At 51.3% G+C, this 23,105-nt stretch overlaps 1 protein-coding gene across 5 annotated transcripts in view; it reads left to right on the forward strand.

The window, feature by feature from the left end:
• Positions 1 to 20,731, forward strand: part of KCNN3 (potassium calcium-activated channel subfamily N member 3) — a 135,284-nt gene extending 114,553 nt beyond the window's left edge. For 4 of the 5 annotated variants that reach the window (XM_080648151.1, XM_080648153.1, XM_080648154.1 and 1 more), the window contains exons 5-8: positions 5,361 to 5,471; positions 14,548 to 14,675; positions 15,608 to 15,677; positions 19,872 to 20,311. In XM_080648151.1, coding sequence (XP_080504277.1) covers positions 5,361 to 5,471; positions 14,548 to 14,675; positions 15,608 to 15,677; positions 19,872 to 20,168 — 606 coding nt within the window. In that variant the 3' untranslated portion in view covers positions 20,169 to 20,311. Of the gene's footprint in view, positions 1 to 5,360; positions 5,472 to 14,547; positions 14,676 to 15,607; positions 15,678 to 19,871; positions 20,312 to 20,363 lie in introns of those variants that run through there. The other variant, XM_080648152.1, reaches the window with a different exon arrangement.
• The last annotated feature ends 2,374 nt before the right edge of the window (positions 20,732 to 23,105 follow it).

Here is a 23,105-nt window from a genome sequence, read left to right on the forward strand (position 1 = left end):
GGTCTAGCACAGGGCTGGTAAATCCTGGGTGCGTGTGAGGCCTTGGAACGAGTCCCTCCCGTTGGTAGTAGGAGTCTGCCTGGCGCCGCGCCAGCTGTCACCAGGAAACCAGGGAGCGATCCGTTCCTCCAGAAAGGACTGGAGGCCAGCGCTCTCCTGTCTTAGAGCCCCTCCTGGGCTGTGGGCGCGGAGCCAGGGCGCACGGAGCAAGCAGGCAGGCGGAGGGGTGGGTGGCCGGAGGTGCAGGGACCTGCTGGGAGCCTCTGTTATTTTTAAATACCAGCCATTCTCCCTCTCAGCAAGGAGCTGCGCCCCATCCAAGAAGCGGCCCCCTCACCGCCATTTCCCTGCTTCCTTCCCTCTGGCAGGCACCTCCTGGCTTCTGACAAAGCTGAGTGGCAGGCGGGCCCTTGGCCCCTCCCGGCCTTGGCCTTCTCCTTAGAGGGTGGCCCTCAGCATCCGCGTTCGCTCCAGTTAGTTCCGCAGCAGCCCCCTGGAGGGGAGCGTTTGCTTCTCGCGGAGACAGTTGTGATCAAAGTGGGAAGAACGAACGGACCAGAAGGAACCCATAGCACCTCCCATATTAAAAACACAACACAACTGCCATCTTCTCCTTTTGCATGGACCCTGATGCACAATCCTACACCTCTCTCTACACAGGAGCGGGGAGGCGTCCTCCATTCATCCCAGGGTTTTTACCCAAATTAAAGTCCGTGGCCTCACTCGGGGGTCAGCCACCGTGTGGAGCCCCAGGGTCATTTTTCTAACAAATGTGACCTTTCTAGCTGAGTCACTCCTTTCCCGGGCTTCTGGTTGCTGAAAGTCCTCTCGCCCCCTTCCCCCTCCCCACCTCCCAGCATTGTGTGCATCATTGTGTGCATCTCGGGATTATTATTGCAAGTGCCTTAACGAAAGGTACGGCTTCCTGTTTGGTTACCATGGACACCAGGCAGGCCAAGACAAGGCCTGCTTGGGAAGGGAAAGGAAAGATTTGTGTGTGCGGGCTGTAAATAGTCTTAATCATTGTTTTCTCTTGGCAATCCCATAACGGGGTAATTATCAACCATTAAGCAGGGTATATAATTGTCTGAGCAACTTGACATTGTTGGCACAGCCCTCGTGCGCTTGAAAGACTTCAACTGCAAACGCAGGTTTATCGGAGTCCACCGAGAATTTTACGATGACCGTTCCCACGCAGACAGAAAGCTCTCCGTACTTTAGTCTCCGGACTTGGAAATCACAGCACACCTTACAGCGAGGCCCTCGGAGGCGGTGTGGTTCTGCAGGCATCGGGGAAACCTTTGGGCCCCCCAAGACTGCTTGGTAGGAGCCCTGGTTCAATGGAGCCATTTTCTAAAACCGGACTCACTCTGTGGGCCTTTCATACGTTCTGGACAAATAGACCGAAGCTCCCAGGGGGTCCGCCGGGGACCCTGAGCGTCCCCCAAGGCTGCATGGGGGACGCTCCTTTGAACTGCAGAGGAAAGCGGTGATGAAGCACAAGGTAGAACAAATTGAGTCATTTGGGGAGGAGGGAAGAGAGGGCTCAGCGAGACATCTGCTTAATGTCAGTTTTAGATGAGCCTCTCCCTAAAACACCTTGGTTTCAAACCAATTGATGTTATTTTAGTTGTTACATGGAATCTGTGGCAGAAATAGAATCCAACTGCACATCCTCCAGGCTTCCCTCCTCCATTTGTCACTTTCATTTATGTTTTCTTTTCTTTTCTGCTCCTTCAGTGAAGAACACCTCATACTTTTCCCCTTGGGATACTTGTTTTTCCAGAGCCTAAGGTTTTCCAGCTGGAAAATGTGTCTTGGAAACAAGAAGTGGGAGGAGCCGTGTAGAGGAGCCTGGGTCTCTGATTTGGGTCCAAATCCATGGATGAGTTAGGCCTGTTCACCCCCTGCCAGCCACTCTCTGTCTCTGCTCGCTCACTCCTGTGCTCCTGCTCAGCACATACCCTGGACAGTGTGATCTCATTAGAGGTGGACCCTACCTCCTCCTCCCATCCTCCCGTGGAAATAGGAGTTAGAGACGGCCCAGGGAATCCAGCTGGTGTCAACTGTGATTCGGGGCTTGGCGCATCTGAAGGCAACGGGCTGAGTCATGGATTATCTCCACAGTCTGACCCCATGGAAGTCATACCAGCAGCTGCTGGTCCTTTTCTGTCTGCCCCCGTCCATCCTCTCCTCACACGCCCCCTCTGTCCGCCAGCCAGTTCTGAGATTCCACACTAGGACAGCATGCACTGCCACACCCCAAAATCAGCCAAGTCCTTGGCAATTTGTCTCTTAATACCAACCCACAATACTGCCGCATCCCACAAGGATTCCCAGGCTGCCACTGTGGGGACATCAGACTGATAAGCTGTAACGGAAAAAGCTGTGAGTAAAAAGGCTCATGATCCCCAGAGGAACACAGGTGATCATTATACCACTTAGAGGTGAGCGCAACAGCAGGGAGGGGGTCCCCTAACACTTCCTTTATTCCCCCTGAAGAGCCAAAGTTGGCTATTAACTGTACTCCAGCCTTAGGCTCCTTGTTCTTCCAGTCTTCCTTTCTCAGTCCATGGGCCCATGATGCCTCTGCTTCTTCCTTTCCTCCTTCCCTCTCTGTCCCATGCTGTTTAGGATGGAGCACAACTTCTTCCCCATCTCGGTTTCTACTCCAGCTGGCTCGCTCTCTCTCTTTCTCTCTCTCTCTGCATCCCCTCTCTTTCCTTCACTTCCCCTTCCCTTCCCCCTCACCTCTCTCTCTCTCTCTCTCTTCCCCCCCCCCCTCTCTCTCTGGAGAGGACTACAATGTGGATTTCAGCACACTGCCCACCACCTTCCGAAGGCTGCGGATGTCTGGCCCCATCTTTACAAGGCTGCTTCTTAATGGAAATGACCAAGTTAGGCTTCCTTATTGGCTACTTCCTTAATTACATCCAGATGATGGATTTTCTAAAAGAAAAATAAAGCTGGGACTAGCCAGCACTGCTCTCTATTCAAGTTAGAACTAGGGGTTAAGAGCCCAGCATCCTCCAGAGAGACATCTATAAGGGAGTCTTGACATTTTTAAACAGAAAGAAACTGGGAAACATCATCTAGTTCACCCTCCTGCCTCCATGCAGGAATTCATCTTAATCATATACAGTGTATGTTTCCTGGTGAAAACACTCGAGCTTCTCATTAGAAGCCCCCGGCATTCAAGCTGCTGTACTGTGAGCTGTGGCAAGACCACGGAGCACTCCGCCCTGACCCTGGAACTTCGGGAAGGAGGAGGAGAGGTGGTTTTGATGAAATTCCCTAAGTGGAACCTGAGCAGGGCAACTCCTTCAGGCTTGTTCTGCCCCCAGCTCTCAGGGGTGATTTAAATCGAGTTTTGCCTGGTCCCAGGGAGAGGAGGGAGGGTGGAGCCTGGGAGAGCTTTCTCCATCCGATGTTCCATTTTTACCACCATGATACTAGTATATCCCTCGTTTTGGCCTTCAGCCCCAAAGTATCTTTGGAACTCCATATGAAGGAGAGTGATTATACTTGATCTGGTTGAACGGAACGGAGCACACCTATGCCCTCTAGGACGGCTTCTTTTAAGCTATTTTTTTTTTTTTTTTTTTTGCGTTTGGAGGCCTGGCTGACTTGATTACAGCTACAGACCAGGCTGTCCAACTGCCCTTACATATCCTTTGAACAGTGGGCACAGAGTCTCTTCTAAGTTACAGAGGCCAAGGAAACACAGCCGTCCCTGAACAAGAGAGGAAATTGAGGTCAGAAAAGAAAGGCTCCGTTTGTTGTGCTATAAATGGGTGGCCAATGGGTGGCTGACCAGATGACCAAATGTACCAAGAAACAAGAGATTGTTTTCATGGGAACCTGGTGCAAAGCTACGGGAAAGCTTTGCCAACTTCAGCCATGCCAAAACCTTACCCTAGCCTTTGCCAATCTGTAGACAAGGGAAGAAAGATGGTAACGGAGACAGTAGGCACTGACCTACCCATACCCATTCCTCCCAACTCGGGCACAGATCGTGTACCTTTGAGAACAGTCTTCACCATTTCTCACACAGTCTGTTAGACCAGTGAGCCAGAACTGTCACTGACGGAGCCCTTCAGTCCTTGAACCTCACTGCTACGCTGGCCTCTGTGGCAACTCTATTGCTGCAGCCGAGGATTAGCTGTTGGCTTTGCTGAGCTTGTCATCCATCTCCTTCCAGGCGTGGAGGTCGGGCCGGTCCTGGCCGGTTGCAGGAAGAGGGTGGTGGCTGCAGGGGAGGAGTGAGCTCAGACAGGCAAGCATGCGCCCGGCGGGTTAGGAGCGAGCATGCGTCCTGGGGAACCTGCTGCTTTTACTCACCCTTCCCTCTACCCCTGCAATGGACCTACCTGGGCAGAATAGGAAAGCTGCTCTGCAGAATACTGAGGCCCCCCGTGAGTTCCCTTAAAAGCCTGGTTGGAGGCAAAGATTGTCGGCAGCTTTAAAAATCTCCGCATGACGGTGGATTCACGAGCCGCCTGGGGCAGTGGTCGGCAAACTGCGGCTTGCGATCCGCGGCTTGCCGCTCTGTTGACTAATGAGTTTGCCAACCACTACCTTAGGGAAAAACACTTAAAAAACATTTTAATAATGTACTAATGTCTTTAACCTGAAGTCAAAACTTCTGGGTAAGGTTAATGCCTTACGCAGTGGTCGGCAAACTCATTAGTCAACAGAGTGGCAAACCGCAGCTCGGAGCCGCATGTGGCTCGCGAGCCGCAGTTTGCCGACCACTGGTAGGGAAAGCAAGAAAGAATTACTTCCTTGTGCTGAGTCAGAGCTCAGATCTTCAGGGAAAAAGCCCCACCTGAGGAGCAAGCAGAGTGGAGAGAACAGACTCCGGCCAACCAGTGTTCCCCTGGGAGGCGACCCAGGGGGGATGTGTCCCCTCTTTGTTAGGTTATTTTCAGGAAAACTCTCTGCCAGCAGCAGCCGGGCTCCAGCGTGGGTGTGGCCTGGAAGCGGCAGGGGGATTGGGACACGCATGAGGGAGAGGGGCCTGAGTGGGCCAGCCCCGCCGCGTTCCCTGCACAGCCTGGCAGGCGGCCGCATGATTGGACGTTAAGCTCCCCAAGAGCTTCAGCCCCATGGGGAGTCCTGCTCCCTTAAGAACCAGCGAGTTTTATGAAGAGTCCGTCTCTGCAGCTAAGCGATGCCGACCTTCTCATGGGGCAGGAAGCAGGGCCGGGCGGGTTTGGTGCCTTTGACCGGCCATAGAGCTCAGGTCCCCGCTCCGCTCCCGGGACCCCACAGTGGTCTCGGGGAACGCTGAGTCTCCCGCCTGAACCTTGCCTCGTAATGATGTGCTCTCTCCCCGGCCCTCTTGCTGTCCCCCACAGGGTGCGGGCTGCACTGCCCTGGTGGTGGCCGTGGTGGCCCGGAAGCTGGAGCTCACCAAAGCGGAGAAGCACGTGCACAACTTCATGATGGACACTCAGCTCACCAAACGGGTAAAGCGCCGCTGCCCACGCCTCCCTGGGGCCCTTAGACCCGCCCGGAAGCTGGGCAGAACGGCAGAGGTCACGTGGTGTAGACCAGGCCGACTCCTTGCCGTGGAGGCTAGAGGGAGCCTCAGGCCCCTGCGAACAGCCTCCACCAAATGTGTGGCAAATGCTCAGCACTCCAGGTCCTGCCTTCTGTTAAATGGCTGCGCATGGTTCAGGCAACCAAATCACTTTGCCGATAGTTAAATCCAAAGCGCACAGTGGTGCCACCCGCTCCCTTGCCTCGTGGTAATTGAATAAATCACCCAGCGTGAGGCAATGGTTTTGTTTATGCTCAAATATTTTCATGAGCCTCATTAGGAAGGGCAGTCGAGAGCCTTAAACGCGAAATTGGAACTGTATCTAAATCCAATCCTTTTAAAAAATGTCATTAAAGATGATCATCGCTGGAGAGCTCACATTCCCGAACAATGTCAGTATCCGGCTCTGCCCCCTTTTGGGTTTTCTGGCTAACGTTTCTCACTTGTACCCTGTGCGAATGGTTTAGTAGGATGAACACTGGAAATGTGCAGGAAGGGGGAGAGCACTGAGTCTAACACCCCACTGCATCATCCGGGAAGAAAAGGCCCGTTTAGAAGAGACAGAAGCAGGCAGGCGGGCGCCGTCCGTGTCATGACAGCGCTGATGGAGCGTTCTGTAGAGCTGCCTGCTGAACGAAGGAGTCCCTGCAGCATCTCCTCTTTCTGAGAGGAGCGAGAATCCAAACCCTTTGTGCGGGCTTGGCCGCCATAGCAGGTGCTTCTCATTTAGGACTGAAGTGGGTTAGAAGGCCCAACCGAATTTTGATTTTTTAAAAAATAATTTTATTAATTTTAGAAAGGAAGGAAGAGGGAGAGGGAGATAGAAACATCAAGGATGAGAGAGAAGCTTTGATCGGCTGCCTCCTGCACGCCTCACACTGGGGATCAAGCCCGCAACCCAGGCATGGGCCCTGACTGGGAATCGAACTGTGACCTCCTGGTTCATAGGTTGACCCTCAACCACTGAGCCATGCCAGCCAGGCTGATTTAGGTTTTGAAAGCAAGAGAAAAACGTCAGTGACCAATGTCGCAGCCCAGGAAAGATGTGTTAGAAATAGAGACAAAGGCAGGAGGGGAGAACAAAGAGAGAGGAGGATGGCCAAGGATGAGCAAGCTCCCGGGGAAGGCAGGGGCGGGTGCGCTGTTGCCAAGGCCTCTCCAGTTTCTCGGCAGAATTATTTATGGTGCATGATTGTTTGGTCTTTGATTACATGTATCGGATTCTCTAAGAGCCTCCACAGATGTTAAAAGGAACGGGTACAGGCAAATACTCTTATGTTGGTGACATACAGATGGTTGTACAGCAGGTCCTTGGATGATGATGTTTTGTTATAATGTCGCTGTAATGTCATAGGGACTTAATTCTTGTTTGTGCTAAGGTAACATTGATTTTGGTGTTGTTGTTTTTTAATATATTTTATTGATTTCAGAGAGGAAGGGAGAGGGAGAGAGAGAGAGAAAAACATCAATGATGAGAGAGAATCATTGATTGGCTACCTCCTGCACGCCCCCTACTGGAGATTGAGCCCACACCCAGGCATGTGCCCTGACCAGGAATCAAACCGTGACCTCCTGGTTCATAGTTCAATGCTCAACCACTGAGCCACTCCGGCCAAGCACATTGATTTTGTTACATGTCATTTTGTCGCATTTCTAAGAACCTGTCGACAGTGTTAAGTGAGGATTTACTGTATATGGTACATGGTGGGCCTGAGCTGTCCATTGTACAAAAAAAAAAAACGTAACTCATAACATCAACATGGCAAGATTGTACCCAAGGGTAGGCCATCTGGGCTTCACCCACAACCCTGGGACCCGGCTGCTCTCGTTCAGCCCCGTGATTGTAACACAAGCAGAAGCCATGCCTGGCACGGAGCAAATCACAAAGGAGATCGGAACACCTCTACTCAAATATATTGCATCTATTTCCCTGAAACAATTTAGTGCAGGAGTCACTGCCAAAGAGTTTTGCCTCTAAAACCTCCTCAGAAGCTGAGACAGTCTCTCTGCTCTGGTTTGCTTTTGGAAACCAAGGGTATACTCTGTATTTCATGCTATCCCTTTGTCCTCCATTTTTCACTCCGTATATCAGACTCTAGAGGAAAATAAAGCCAAGGGAAGCCAGCTCCCTCCCATGACAGGAAAATAAACAATTCTTCTGCAGCACAGTTGCAAAGGAGATGAGATTATGGTGGCTAATTTCAATCTTTCAGAAACAATTCTCCACCATCCTCCTCAAGTCAGTCCACTTTCTCCTTGAAAAGTAGGCCTGAGAATCAAACCAACAAATATTTATTGCTCGCTCATGAGCGCAAGGCACCGTTTTAATCGAATAACGTCTCGCTTCTCTGAAAACTCTTAATCTGTTGAGATGTCCCTTTCATGTCCAGTATCTTTTCCCAGGGAACCAAGCAACACAAAAGCAATGGTCTGACTGAGAGGTATTTTCAAAGCTGGAGGGGCTGGGACTCCCACAGGCTCTGTGACAACCTTGAGTGAGGAGATGGGCTGCATGCCTGGCCTGCTCAGAGAAGCCCACCTTCGTCTCCCTGGGGTCACCTCGTCTGTCCTCTGTCCCCTCCAAATGGCCCCGCGTGTCCAGCCGGAGTGGCTCATGGGTCAAAGCGACGCGAGGCTCAGTCTATTCCTAAGATCTCAGAGAAGCATCCAGCTGTGGGAGGAACCAGCTGTGACTCTGAGGAGTGGACAGTTCAATTTCACAGTTAAAAGCCACCTCTTACAAGTACATGCAACCTTCATTCCTCAACCACCTAAGCAAAACAAAAACAAAAACCAAAGAAAACAAAAAGAGAACTGTAACCTGTTAATCATAAAAATACTCAGCTTGTTCCAGGGTTTGATCATCCTGTCTTTGCCATGAGAGTCACACGATTTTTATGTGTTTGTTGGTGGGGAGAAAGAACTCCATTTCTGGTTCTCCCGAATCCCACGGCTCTTCTTCCTTCACTTGTATAACTTGTCACCCTGATGCAGCATCCTGTCTGTCTTTATGCCCTCGGGTCTTCTCACACGGACTTTGCAGGTTACTGCCATGGTTATTCTGTAATTATAAAGTATTGCCAACCGCTAGGCCATTAGATACCATGTATGTAAATGACACACAGAGCGACTGTGAAGAAGATGCTGGCTCCCCATCTTTTCTCCCACTCGACGCTCCAGGTCCCCATCTCTCTGTGTTATGTAACTAAACATATCCATCACAGGTCAGCTGCTGGCCGCCACCCTTCGTGTTCTGGGGGGACTGGTCCCTGCCCTCATCCTTACTGCCTGCCCTCACAGAGCACCTCTCCTTTCTAAAGGCAAGATACGCTGCCTAGGGGTACACATTTGGCTTCAGAGGCACCATGGACAGGAGCCGTTGTGTTTGCCACACCTTCTCTTCCTGTCTCCGGCGTGTGCCACTGGCTGAGGACTGTGTCTCTTTATCCTTCCCACAAGGGGTTCTTGCTCCCAATACTTCATCCAAGTACCTTTCCCCCCATGAAACCATACCCAGATCTTCCCTAATTAGTTCCCTCTCCTGACTTCCCTGGTCAGCTAATGACGTCACTCTTCCCCAGGCCTGAAAAACTAGTACCATCTGGACCCACAGGGCAGCCAGCAGTTTCCGAGCCTGATTTGACCTTGCCATGGCCACGGCTGTTCATGCCCGCCGGCCTCTCCGGGGCCTCTGCCCCGCCATACCTAAAGCCTCCATCACCTCGGTCTTGCACCATCACCGCTCTAACCAGGCCATCCTCTACTTTGCCTCCCCCTGGATCTCCTTAGACTCCAAGGCTTAGCTCTGCTCAGAAACCTTCAGTAATCCCTGTGTACCTACTGAACAGTGCGAAAGAAAACTTTTAATTATGAGCATAGGTCAGAGTGTTATCACAAGCCTGCTGGGAAAAGCAGAATTATTATTTATTTATTTTTTTTTCTGATTCAAAGATTTACTCACGGTCAGGTCTTTCATAGGAAAAGACAAGTCGTCATTGTTGTACTGGGTACAGAAGGTCGGTTCAGGGACACTAGATTCGTGCCTGACAACTGGTTGGTCCCCAGAGTGGATTCCCATAACCGGTCTTAATCTCTTTAAAATTTATTAGCTGATCGATGGTGCCGTTGTCAGGAATACTAATTCTCCTCAGAAGGGGACTGTATGTTCTGTTACCCACAAGGGTTCTGTCCCAGACAAGGATGGGACAGTAGTCATAGAAACAGCTTTTGAGCTGGGAGCATCCTTAGGAACCTGCCTTTCCAGCCCAGTGAGGGCAACGGTGGCCCGGCCATCACAGCTAGCCGGGTCCTAGCCGGGGCTGCAGTTCGTCCTCAGGCCTGCGGGCAGCTCTCCAGCCATCACCCAGTGGGTTTTCCAGAGCCGTCAGCTCCTTGGAACTCAGCATGGTGGTTCGGGCTCCGCGCCTGCTAGAGAGAAAAGCCGGTTTACCTCCAAACTCACTGAGCGTCCCATGAATAGCATTATAGAAATAGCCACCATTCATTACCAAGCTGCTATGGGAGCTTCAGACTCCAACTTTGAACCACAGAAATACATCTCTTCTCGCTCCTGCCCCAATTTCCTGCCAGCCATGGGGGTGGAGCCCCAGTTCAGGCCCGCTTCCAGGTGAGATGGACAGGGAGGCCTGAGAAGGGATGGGAAGGAAGGAGAGAGGGAAGAGGAGGGAGATGAAAGAGATGGCAGCTGCAGGAAGTCCGTGTGGCTGAGGGTGAAGGGGGAGGGGTTCGAGAGGGGGAAGAGGGCTGGCCTTGCTCCCCAGCCATGTGTCCAATGGAGCTGGCTTTAGGTTCTCAGATTGTGATGTTCATCAGCCCTCGGTTCATCTAAATGCAACTTGAGTACTTCTTAAAGTTAAGGCACTTAACTCGCAGCCTGACCTTCCCACCTCCCTTCCTCTTCTCCAGCCTCCCCATGGACACCCTTTCCCTCAGCAGGATTCCTGGCAGCATAGCGGGCATGCTAAAGATGTCCCCCAGTGGAGCGCCCAGGTCTGCCTGTGGCTTCTGGAGGCATGGGGAGTCCAACAAGGTGCCTCTCTCATCCCTGTCTCGTGTTCCTTCTGCAACCTACGATCCCTCTGGAATACTGAGTGGCAGGTTACCCTGGCAGAGGGGTGGCCAGAGCCAGCCATGGACTAGGATGATACGGCCAAGAGCTCGAGGGACAGAATTCTGTGTTCTGTTTAATGTTCTCTCTTGTTCGGAGGGAGTGGAGAGAAAGCAGCTGACCTTTACTTGGGGGAGCGGGTATTCATGAAGCTACATTGAAGAGCGCTCTGGCCAGGCTCTATGCTACGCGTTTGGAGTGTCTTCTCATTTAATCAACACGACAACCCCATCTTGCAGATCTGTGGCACTTGCATCCCCTCTAGATAGCTCCCTGCTGTGTTTTTCTCCGATATTATATTACAAACTATATACTGATTCCACAAGATGATAAACTCCACGAGGGCTTGCATGTTATGGGGTTGTGCATCTTGGTATTCTCACTTCCTAGAACAGTGTCTTGGCAAAGGTTTTTTGAAGGAATGAATGGGAAAATCGAGTCTCAGAGAGATTTAGTAACAGGTCCAAGGAGGAGATAATGATTGCACCCACTTGTGAGGTTTTCCTGAGAGCGAATAAAACACTGCAGACACGAAGTGTTTCGCACAGAGCCTGGCATACAGTAAGTGCTCAGTAAATGTTGCCGTCACTGTTACTTGCAAGATCTTCTTTGGATGCTCAACCCCATTAGTCTTAAAGCTCTTCCTAAAGCATGTAGGTCACTGAGCCCATCTGGCATTCATCAGAATGAAAGCATACTTTTTTTTTTTTTTTGGTGGAGAACCTATGGAGAGAAAACCATCAATTCATAGGCTTATGGATTCGGGGAACAGAACAGCCCCCCTTCCACACACAAAGGCCCTCTTCTAACCATTCCTGACCCCATCTGATCGTGGCCGACCTTACTTAGGGTCTCCCAGTGCCCTGACCCATCCCACCCCCAGGAGCACCTCTGGCCCTGGTGCCCCCATCTGCCAGGAGAGCTCAGGGGGCACCCAAGCCCCATCAGGGGCTCAGCGAACCTCAAGAAAGGCACGTGATCTCAGCTGCTCCCCATCCTAACGATACTCATCTGCCAGGTGAATTGAAGGGAGACCCTGGTCACAGTAGCAGTTACTGTCAACCTGGGAACGCACAGAGCAGTTAAAAGCCTATTTCTTTTTCTCTTGCAGATATTGATCTGCTTAGCTTTGTGCCAGGCTGTTTGCTGGCAATTCATTTCAGAGCCAGCACCAAAGCTTGCCTTTAGCATCAGTTTCCCGAATACACAGGGGCCTCCTGTTCAGACCCATAAAGATGATGCGACTGGTTCTCTCAGCCGCCCGGGCTGCGCTGTGACTTCAGTCCCTCACATTTGGGCTGAAGTTAAGTGTAGGACACGGACTCCCTGTTCTGTCATATTGCTAAGTGGAGGCCAAGATGATTAAAAAATCTTCTAATGTCCTTTCCAATTCCTTGGTCCTGGAAAACAGGAAATAATTTTGTTTGTGTAGAGATAAAATCTAGTCAGGTCTTTCTTCAGACCACATGAAAACCTTCTGCTCCTCTTGGGCCCGGCTCTTGTTTTGACTTTGCCATTTGCTAGCTGTGTGATTCTGGCCCTCAAAGCCTATCTCTGAAGCTGTTTCCTTTTATTTTTTTTTTAAATATGTTTTATTGAGTTTTTTAGAGAGAGAGGGGGAAGGGGGGGATAGTAACATTAACGTTGAGAGAGAATCATTGATCAGCTGCCTCCTGCACACCCTGTACTGGGGCTCGAACCCTTAACCCGGGCGTGTGCCCTCACCAGGAATCGAACTGGCAACCTCTTGGTTCCTGAGTCAACACTCAACCGCTGAGCCCCACCCGCTGGGCTAAAGCGGTTTCCTTTTAAATAGGGGTTTGGGCTAGATGATAATAACTGATATCAGTTTGTATATGTAACACAAATCCATTTTGACTCAGTTTGCCATTTAGAACTTCATGGTCTCGGTCTGTGTCTCGGTTTCCTCATCTGTAAGATGGGGATGATATTAGTATCTGCCTGAGGGGGTGGTTGTGAGGATTGAGTTCACCCACATGAGGTACTCAGACCTGTGCCTGGTGCCGTATAGCCTCAGGCCATCAGCACCACCATCGTGGCTTCCTCTGGGCCTCCTATCAACCTTAAAGAAAGGACTTCTTTTTCCCCTCTTACAGGTATTTAAGCATTTAATCCTCAACTGCTGACTAACTGCTGGAACCAGAATCCACCTGCAGGCTTTTCAAATGCAAATGTTCGTTCCACATGGACACAGAGACAATTGTCAGAGGCCCATGGCACTTTTCTTCCTTAACTCCACGGGAGGAGGAGACTTGGAGCTAGGGCTCTGCTGGTCTCCTCGATGCCAGGGCAGGGTGTTCCTGAGAGGCTTTCCGTGGAGGCTCAGCACCCAGGGAAACTGAGGAGATCATGTGCCAAATGGCCTCTTCCTACTGAAGACTGCTCTATGCAGAGAGAAGGGGTTCCCTTCTCTGCGGCCTGGACAGAACCCCAGAGACCACCCCTCTTCCACCCCCTCCCCACCTTCCCCCTACCTCCCCCGGTCACCTGGACACTCACTTTCCAGCTTACTAGTATACTCACCATGACCTGCTTCCTTCCAAGCAAGAAATTACCAAAGTTGGGCAATTAACTCATTAAAACTGTTGTCATAGTGGATTTTTATTGAACGAAAAAAGCCATATTTATGTCACTGAGACATTTCTGAGAAGACTTAGCTGTTCTTTTAAGAACATCACTTCTGCGCCAATGAAAAATGTAATCCAGCCTTAGTAATAAATTTTTAAAACACATACACACAAAACTTTTCAGCCTGCAAAACAATGTTTCCTAGGCCTTCCCACATGTCCCAGTATTTTAACAACGTCCCATCTGTTGATGTCAGTCTGCAGAAGTGAGCCTGGACTCCCCAGTTTTATTAAAACGCTTTCTGGCTAGTAACCTGATTTCTCCTAGGCTGGCCTGCGCATTCCAGGCCCTGGGCCTGTACAGGGGCCTGTGCCAATGTGCGTGGCTGTCAGAAATGGGAACGGTTAACCAAAAATCTGTTGAGCTTGTGCTTCATAAGAGATGTTTCCCCTTGCTCTTGTTACTAATGGCTGAAGATATCTGTGTTTGCACTAAAACTTTGTCCCCAGCCATCTGGATGCCATTGATATGCCTCAGCTCAGTCTCGGGCCGGGTGACATCAGTGGTTTCCATGTCAGTCGATGACAGCGTCGTATGTTGAAACGTGTGATCGCAGTGCACAGTGAAGGAGCCAGGGTAGGGAAAGAGGCAGCTCTGTTTTCACGCCTAAATGTCTTCAACCAATTTTCAGATACTGCTTTCAATTCGTTCAGTTTCATGCCAATTACGGTTACATGTAAAATTGCGGTGTAAATGTTTCTGGCCATTTGGGAAAGGAAACAATGGATTTGCTGACACCTATGGCTCCGTTTGATGGGAAATACTTTTCCTCAAAGGCCCTTAAAAATCTCCAGCTGATAGGAACTCTGTTTACTCTCCGAATGCAAGCAATGCACCATGGGAGTCTCAGAACTGGAACTCCGTGTGCGAGAGCAGCAACAGTATATATTTATCTGTTCAAAAGGTGCCCCAGGCCCCCAGGTCTTGTTAACACAGCTTGTCTAAATATAGCACCAGCAACAGCAGTCAGAGGCAGTCCCGAAATAATTAAGAAAGAGCAAGAAACACCCCCCAACTTCAGGCTCCAGTGCACTGCATCCAGCATAGGATTAGTAAGAGATGAATGTTAATCACCCATCCTAAGAGGTCATGATTTGATTAAGGAATTAGATCATTGCAGAGTCGTTTCCTTATAGGATAGACTATATCAGCACACAGAAAAATGGCTCATGTGAAATTAGGAAAATGAGCCAGAGAGCAACCTGCTTTATTTACTTTTCCTTAGATCAAGAATGCTGCAGCCAATGTCCTCCGGGAAACGTGGCTCATCTATAAACACACAAAGCTGCTAAAGAAGATTGACCATGCCAAAGTCAGGAAACACCAGAGGAAGTTCCTCCAAGCTATCCACCAGTGAGTATGCGGGGAAGCTGGGCCATGAGACGGCCAAATTAGGAGCGGTGGGGCCCGCCAGCTCGGTCAGTCCCTCCTTGTGTGCTCAGAGGATAGGAGAAATCCATTCTGTCCCACTCAGTGAGCCCTGGGGCGATAAAGGGGACCCAGGCCAGTCTGTTTATTCATTTGGTGCACCTGCCACTGCCAGACATTGGGCAGGCTGCCATGGAAGATGAAAATTAGAGTAAGAGGCTCTAAGCGTTCTCACAGTTCACACACACACACACACACACACACACACACACACACACCACATTGCAACTCGAAGCAGAACAAATTGTGGTCAGTGCTTCCTCTAAGAGACATATTTTTTTAAGCATAGTGATAAAATAGAGGATGAAAACAGTTATTCTGACCTAGAAGTTCTGGGGAAACCCTGGAAGGCCGAGAGTAGGGCGTTCAAGGTGGAAGGCATAGCCTAGACCAGGGGTGGGGAACGTCCGGCCCTCAGGCCGCATAAGGCCAGCAAAATCATTTGGTCTGGCCCTGCCAAGGCATGAGGGGTGAGTTAATTAAATGTTTGACCAAATAGAGCAGCCTAATTTTTAAGTGGATCATTTTGTATGGCCCGCAAATGATGTTATAAATATCCAAATGGCCCTTGGCAGAAACAAAGGTTCTCCATTGCTGGGTAGACAAAGGCACAGATGCCAGAAAATGATCTGGGCGTAGTGAGAAGCCAAAGTGACGAAAGGCAAGCATGCATGGAGACCAGAATCTGCTTTCTGGGGACCTGACAAGCCCTTGATTCTGGTCAGTCGTCACCCATGTTCGAGGTTCCCGTGCTGGGTTCCAAAACCAGATGAACTGATGGGAAAGTGGAATCTGCTGGTGGGGCTAAACCTTCACATGCACTTGAAGACCGCGGCCGTTCCAACTCTTTCCCGCAGACTGAGGAGCGTCAAGATGGAGCAGAGAAAGCTGAGCGACCAAGCCAACACCCTGGTGGACCTTTCCAAGGTGAGTGGCAAAACCTGAAGCCGTCCTAAAGAGTTCTCAGACGCGGGCGTTTAGACTTCCCCGGCGTGGCTGACGTCCACACTGCAGAGTGCAGGACAAGGGAGGCAAAGGGCAGTGCCTCCTCCGGTAAGAAACAGTCTAGGTTCAAGCCCTTCCCATCTGCAGTCTACTCGTGCGTCTTGATGCCTTTTAAAACCTGGCATCTGTTTCTTAAGTTCAATCTCTCAGCTTTGTCTTGGCTTGGAATTAATTAGCCGACCTCTCCCTCTCATAAAGTGCGTTGCTTTATTTATTAGCTGTACCCTGAGGGCTCCTAAGATGAGCTCCAGTTTGCACAGGGAAAAGCACACGGATGAGAACCGATGGGCGATGATGGCCACCATGCTGCCGAGGTCCCACCTGGGAAAATCCTTCCGGTTTGCTGGTATCGTTGGACATGCATGTTCTTGCATCCTCCGGTCCTTCTAGCCCAGCTTTGCTCGCCCCATGTTGGGGTGGGGTGCATTTCTTTACTTCTCAAGAGGCAAATAGCCTATGATGAATGTTAAGATGCTAAAAAACGAGATCCGCCCTTGAGAACCCCAGGGCTAGATGCGTTTCTGGCCCTGAACTGCTGTAAATACTGTAAAGAAACTCGCTCCTCTTGCAAATCACTGGTGCGGCTGAGTATGGGCACCATTGAACAGAGGGCCTCCCCACCTCTGTCCTCCCCCCTCGTCCCCCCGCCACCCCTTGCAGGCCCTCTCACTGACTCCTGACAGAAATTATAGATCAGGTGTACAGCCCAGGGCCAGACTAGCAGGATATTCCAGCAGATGTCAATTACCATAATGGCACATGTTCCCCGGCTAAGCAAGAGAAACTCCCTCCGGCAAATTAAACACCCTTTGAAAAGAGGGTGCAATCAGAGAAATGGCAGGCTGTTGCACCACGTGCAGGCGCCTTGTTCAAAGAAGGGATCCAGCCAGAGAAAGGGCCTCCCAGGCCCCAGGGGAGTGGGGGGCTCCGACCAGGGAATGCGTGGCTTGTACAGGGAGAAGCCACAGGCCTGTGTGCCTCTGGAGGGTGCAGAGGTGGCGTGCAGGGCTCCTGAGAGCCTGGAGGAGGGGGCATGTGGAGGGCTGGAGGGAGCTCCCTGGGGTCTTGGGTGTGTCCCGTACCAGAAACCCACTAGGATTCAGTTTTCAAATGGAGGCATTTGTTATAAAGTTACAAGGAAGGCTCATTCCAGGCAGAACCTCAAAGCAGGCATGTGGTCAGGCTGGAGGAAGGAGCTAACGGGAGCCCGCCCTGGAAAGCCCTCCTACCCTTTCTGCTCTCTCCTGTCCAAGTGCCCACTTCAGTTCTCTCTCTTTTTCTCCCCCGCCCCTCGCCCCTGACAGCTTCCTCTGCCCCCTGTCTCCCCAGCAGACCGTGGCAGGCCCCTGACCAGAGAGTAAGTCTTCTGGTTCTAGCCACAGGCAAAGGCAATCGGCTGCCTGTGGATCTTCATGCTAAACTCCCACAGAGATGAGATGACTGGCTGGTTTGGGCTATGTGTCCACCCTGGGACCAATCCGCTGTGGCCAGGAAGAGGGTCTTGTAGGGCCAATAGGGCTTGGGCCATGCAGGAATGGCCCAACATCGGGCCCCAGGATATTTCTTCTAGAAGCAGCAATGCTTCCTGCCTCACCTCTCACCTCGTAGGAGTTCTCCTGGGACCATCAGGCAAATCAGGCTTTCAAGCCTGCTTTCCTCAGCGCCACCTGCAGCCTCTCACGGAGGTGGGGCCAGCACAGACAGACCGGGTGAAGCAAGACCTCAGTGAACTGGAAAGAGGCTCATGTGCATGGGGTGGGGAAGTAAACGTGAATAATCTGGAAGTGAGTTACCTGGAAAGAAGGGGTGTAGAGGAGAGGGTCAAGGCAGACGGCTGCAGGGCAGGCGCCCTGTGAGACCTGGAGAGGAGAATCCTGGCAGCCATCCAGGCTGTGTCTTTTCCCCGGGGGACTCCCCCGAGGTCCTGGCAGCAGCTCAGCATGTTTCCCATTTGTCCACATTCCCTGGCCTCCAGTCACCAGGCAACGCACAGGGGAGAAGATAGTGCTGTGTTCTCTCCCTTTCCTTTCTGTGCTTCGGCTCCCTCCCAGCTCCCCAGCGCCCAGCCCTGCCCTTTGCTCCCCTCCAGCTGAGGAACGCCAGGTGGCTGTGGTGTTGAATGCAGGGTGGCAGGGCTGGGAGGCCTTGGGCTCTCTGCTACCTTCCACTCCCTCAGCTGGGATGTAAAAACAATTCCTAACCTCCGAGGCAGAAGTGATCAAATGAGATCTGTGAAAATGCTTCGTAAACTATCCTAGTAAAGGGTTTGCGAATGGTAGTTCTGATGAGGAACGTGAATGAGGAACCCAAGATCCAAAGGAACAAAGCGACCGACTCTCCCAAGGTCAGAGAGTAGGCGACGGGCAGCGCTGGGGCCGAGGCCCAGGGCCGGACGCAGCCCAGCTCATTGGGGTGCCCTGCGGTCAGATGTGTCTGTGGTTTTGCACCTTCTGGGAAGGCGGGCACCTGAGGAGGTGCTTTCCTGCTAGTGAATGGAGGAAGCACTGTCACTTCCAAAGCCGCCCTCTCCTCCGAGGGCGTCCAGGACAGGGTCCTGCTCGCGAGGGCAGCCCTGCCTTCATCCCCCCTCCGACGGCTCCCTCTGGGTGCCGTCTGGGAAGGTGTTATGCTTTCAGTCTCCCTTTCCCCCATCTTCTCTCTGGTTTCTCATATTTGCCACCTTCCTCTACTCCTTTTCTCTCTCTCTCTCACCTTATTTCCTACTCCCTGGGCCCCTGAGGGCACCAGTGTTTCTGCATCTTTCAGAGTAATTTGAAATTTCTGATGAAATAGGATCAGGATGTCACTGGCAGATGACCAGGAGCCCCGAGAGCTGCGGTACCTGGCGGGAGGGACACAGAGCGACCGGCAAGCTGGCCCTCGGCCCTTGCCGCCTCAGGAGCACCTGGGAGTGTGGAGACACCCAGGAACCTTGCTCCCAAGTCTTGCACTGTCCGCTCCCCACCAGTGGCATCACTTTAATCACCAGGGGCCAGCACCATATGAACTAAAAGGTTGGGTGTATTAACATGAGAACTCTCCAGTTAAGAAAAAAGTGCTGCTTCTTTCCCATTATACATATTCTCTAATATCTATAATAATAAAAGCATAATATGACGAAGCTGGGGCTGCGAGGGAAGCCTGGGTCCCGGGTGCGAGAGGGAAGCCAGTGCTGGCAGCTCAGGGAAGGAAGGCCTACTCTTGCACGAATTTTGTGCATCGGGCCTCTAGTCTTTTTGTAATTAACTAGAGCAGGGGTGGGCAAACTTTTTGACTCGAGGGCCACAATGGGTTCTTAAACTGGACCGGAGGGCCAGAACAAAAGCATGGATGGAGTGTTTGTGTGAACTAATATAAATTCAAAGTAAAGGAGCAAAGGGGAGAGCAAGAGAACTGGATAGAACAGCCGGATCCGGCCCGCGGGCCGTAGTTTGCCCACGGCTGAACTAGAGGCCCGGCGCACGAAATTCATGCACAGGTACGGTCCCTAGGCCTGGCCTGTGATCAGGGCCATCTTCCCCGGCTGCCGGCAGCCAGCCCCGCCCCCCCCATCACCACCCACCCCCGGTTCCCCATTCATCATCAGACGATTGGAGCCTGCTGGCCAGGGGCAGGAACCAAGAGGTCGGCCGTTCCCACCTGCTCGCCGGCCCTGCCCTCGCCGCAGGTCGCCCTCTGTGTGTGGGGGCAACTGGTGGGGCAGGGGCCTTGGCCTGGCACCACCCGCATCCCCTGCCACTCACCCCCAGTTCCCCATTCGCCATTGGGCAATGGGAGCTGCCAGCTGGGGAAAGAGACCAAGAGGGGGTCAGTGTGTCCCATAGTGACTGGTCGAGCGGTCATTCTGGTCGTTCCACCCTTAGAGTCAATTTGCATATTACCCTTTTATTATTTGGATATGCATTACTTTTGTAATGGGAGGAAGGGAATCCAGCATTCCCCTTGAGTCTCCGTGTCTCCAGGAAAGTAAGCTGCCACTGGCTTGGCCAGGTCGGGCATGGCTGGGGTGGAAGTTACTCCTTTTGGAATCTGGAGGAGTTTTCCACGTTTGCCACTGCAGATTGCTTAGTGATGACCTGTCGTCTCCTGTCTCTCGTCCCTCTGCCTCTCCTCCAGATGCAGAACGTCATGTATGACTTAATCACAGAGCTCAACGATCGGAGCGAGGACCTGGAGAAGCAGATTGGGAGCCTGGAGTCCAAGCTGGAGCACCTCACCGCCAGCTTCAATTCCCTGCCCGTGCTCATCGCGGACACGCTGCGCCAGCAGCAGCAACAGCTGCTCTCAGCCATCATCGAGGCCCGGGGCGTCAGCGTGGCAGTGGGCACCACCCACACCCCACTCTCCGACAGCCCGATCGGGGTCAGCTCCACCTCCTTCCCGACCCCATACACGAGTTCAAGCAGTTGCTAAATAAACCTCCCCACTCCAGAAGCATTACCCATAGGTCTTAAGATGCAAATCAACTCTCTCCTGGTCCCTTTGCCGTCAAGGAACACGGAGACCAGGGAATGTAAAGAAGAGAGTCCGAGCTACTTAACTAACTCATGCTCATTCAGCGTGCTTGGTTCGATATGCCTTGAAACCAGAAATCTAATCTCTGTTTAGGTGCCTCTACTTGGAAGCAGGAAGCTGAGATGACAGGAAGCGACACCTCTGGCAGGGCCCTTGCTGCAGAGCTGGTGGAGAACAGAAATCCACGCTCAATCTCAGGTGTTCACAGCGGGAGCGCGAGTCCCATGCACTGAGGCGGCCAACCGTGAACCGCCCAGAAGAGGGTCCCGCTGCGGGAGGGGGCGTGTGAGGCTTGGGGAGTGGGCTCCTCACCACTGGGGTCCTCGAGCACACCTCTCTCTTTTCCTTTTGTCTGAGGAAGCCGCTGGATGGCAAAAGGAAAAGAGAGCTGCCCACGGCTTGCCAAAACAGTCATTCTTCCCGCCCATAGCTTATACAATCATAAAGCCCAATTGAGATGGAAAAAGAAAAAGGAAAAGAACACCCAGGAAAATAAAAAGCCAGATTTTCCATCCAGTATCAATACCCATATAAACCTGTGTGTTTGCAAGAGTGCGCACACACACACACACACACACACCCACACACACACCATTCAACCCAGGTATTTTCTTGTTTGAACTTGACCCAAATGAAAAGGGGCCTGGTACCTTCCCCTGCACACAGTAGGCACTCTCTAAATGTGTGTTGAGTTGGTCTGGGTCCCAGTGTGGGTGCGTTCCGTTCAGGGAGCTTGCTGGCGTTGGCCACATGCTGAGCTTCACAGAAGAGGCAGGTCCCTTCAGACACAATACAGGTTGCTTCATCCTGGAAGTGCACCGGGTGGCTGGGTTTGAGGTGATGCCAAGCTTTGCAGAGTTTCCTTCTTATATCCAAACGAGTCCTGTTCCTATGGAGCACGTGACCAGGGGTGTGCATGTGGGGGCTGGGGATGGGGTCTACACAGGCACAGGCAGATGCAACCCAATGACACCTGAGTAAATAGACGTATTGTCTGGGGATTTGCTCAGTGAGGTTTGTCCTGCAACAGGTCTCCAGGTCCAGATGTTAGAAGTACAAAGCGATCAAGTGCCCCATGCGGTCCCTTCTACCTGACCTGAAATCACCTCCACATGAAATTATGAGAATAAAGGGAGCCCTTAGGGAACCTTGTGGGTCAGGTGAGATGACATGGATTTGTCAGTAGCCTGTTCCAACTGTGCCATGTTAACCTTGGTGCAAAAACTATTCTAATATCTCGCCAGCTCCCAGAGACTTCAGAAACATTACTATCCAGTATAGGGACAGGCATTGTGAGGAGGGGGCCTGCGGGAAGCAAAAATCTTCCCAGTGCTCCGTGACCTAACCACACATCACATTTGTCATGTGAAAGCCGTCGTGTCACTCATCACGTTCTCATTCTGAGGTCTTTGACTTCTGCTTGTGGGGAGGTATGTGGTGCTGCATGGAGTATTTTATCTGTTTAGGGTAAAACAAAAGGGTGTCCTGGAGTATGGTTGCCCTGCTGGCCTTCACTTTGTGCTGGCCTGGTCTCCTAAGGACAAGGGAACCAATAAGAGGTAGATGACTCTAGAACTAAGGCCATTCTTTTTTTTTTTTTTTAATCCTCACCTGAGGATATGTTTTTATTGATTTTTAGAGAGAACGGAAGTGAGAGAGAGAGAGAGAGAGAGAGAGAGAGAGAGAGAGAGAGAGAGAGAGAGGAACATCGATGTGAGAGAGAGACATTGATCAATTGTCTCCCATATGAGCCCGGACCAGGGATTGAGCCCACAACCTTTTTGATGTACGGATGACACTCCAATTAACTGAGCCAGGGCAAACTAAGGCCACTCTTGCTAAACTTTTTTTCTTTTTTCACCTATTTTAATTGGTGTTGCTGTTCCTTTAACGGTCTCGTGTTCATTCTGATAATCCATTTGAACGTTTTCGTTGGTTGTTTGGCACAGCCCAGATGCCGCCCTTGCTGTTGGCTTTTTATGTTTTAACTCTTGACTCTCTGAAAGATCTCTCCCCATTTTTGTGTCCCAAGAACGGTGCCCCTGTGTTCAGTGATGGTTCCGCTGCACAGATAACCCGATGTGTAAACAGATGAAATGCCCGTGCAGTCTCTTTAAAGCATCAGTTCCATTTCACAAAGTGAAGACCACGGACAGGCCAAGCTGAGGGTGCCAACCCTGATCATTTAACCTACAGCCCTCAGCTATTCTCTCCTATTCACCCTTTCCACTCTGCTCAACGCTGTGTGTGTGTGTGTGTGTGTGCGCGCACACACACACGGCACACAAATAGCAATTTATTCTTCATTTCAAATAAATGATGTGCAAGATTCCACTGCCATTCCCCCTGCCCAAAAGTATGCACAGACTATCATTGACCCATCCCAGTCTGTGGACGAATCTTCTAGAATCCATCATGAATGTTGTACACTTAGTGAAGCGCTGAAGACCAAGCTAGCAACCCTAGTAAAGGGTGTGGTTGGAGTTATTTCCAGTAGCAGTAGCTACTGGCATTCTAGAAACACATGGGCATTCGGAGCATGCCTGGACCTATTGGTAGTGCAATTGCTATGTATGGATTTTATTGTTGGCAAAAGAATACTTAATATCCCCCCCCCCAAGAAAAAGTGATCAAATCTGCATGTTGATCCTACAGTGGTAAATGGAAGGCTGCTTCTCTGTGCTAGTAATCAGCTTTATGTGGGAAGTTACCCATTCTCCTGCAAGTACAATCAACCCTCGATGACTTAGGTAAGGATGATCCAGGGTATGTTACCCAGGTATTCCTCCTACAGCCAGTCTTTTGGCTAATCCCACTTTGCTTCAGCATCACAGT

The sequence above is a fragment of the Plecotus auritus genome, assembly GCF_963455305.1.
Source record: "Plecotus auritus genome assembly, chromosome: 12".
In the NCBI taxonomy this organism is placed as follows: domain Eukaryota; kingdom Metazoa; phylum Chordata; class Mammalia; order Chiroptera; family Vespertilionidae; genus Plecotus; species Plecotus auritus.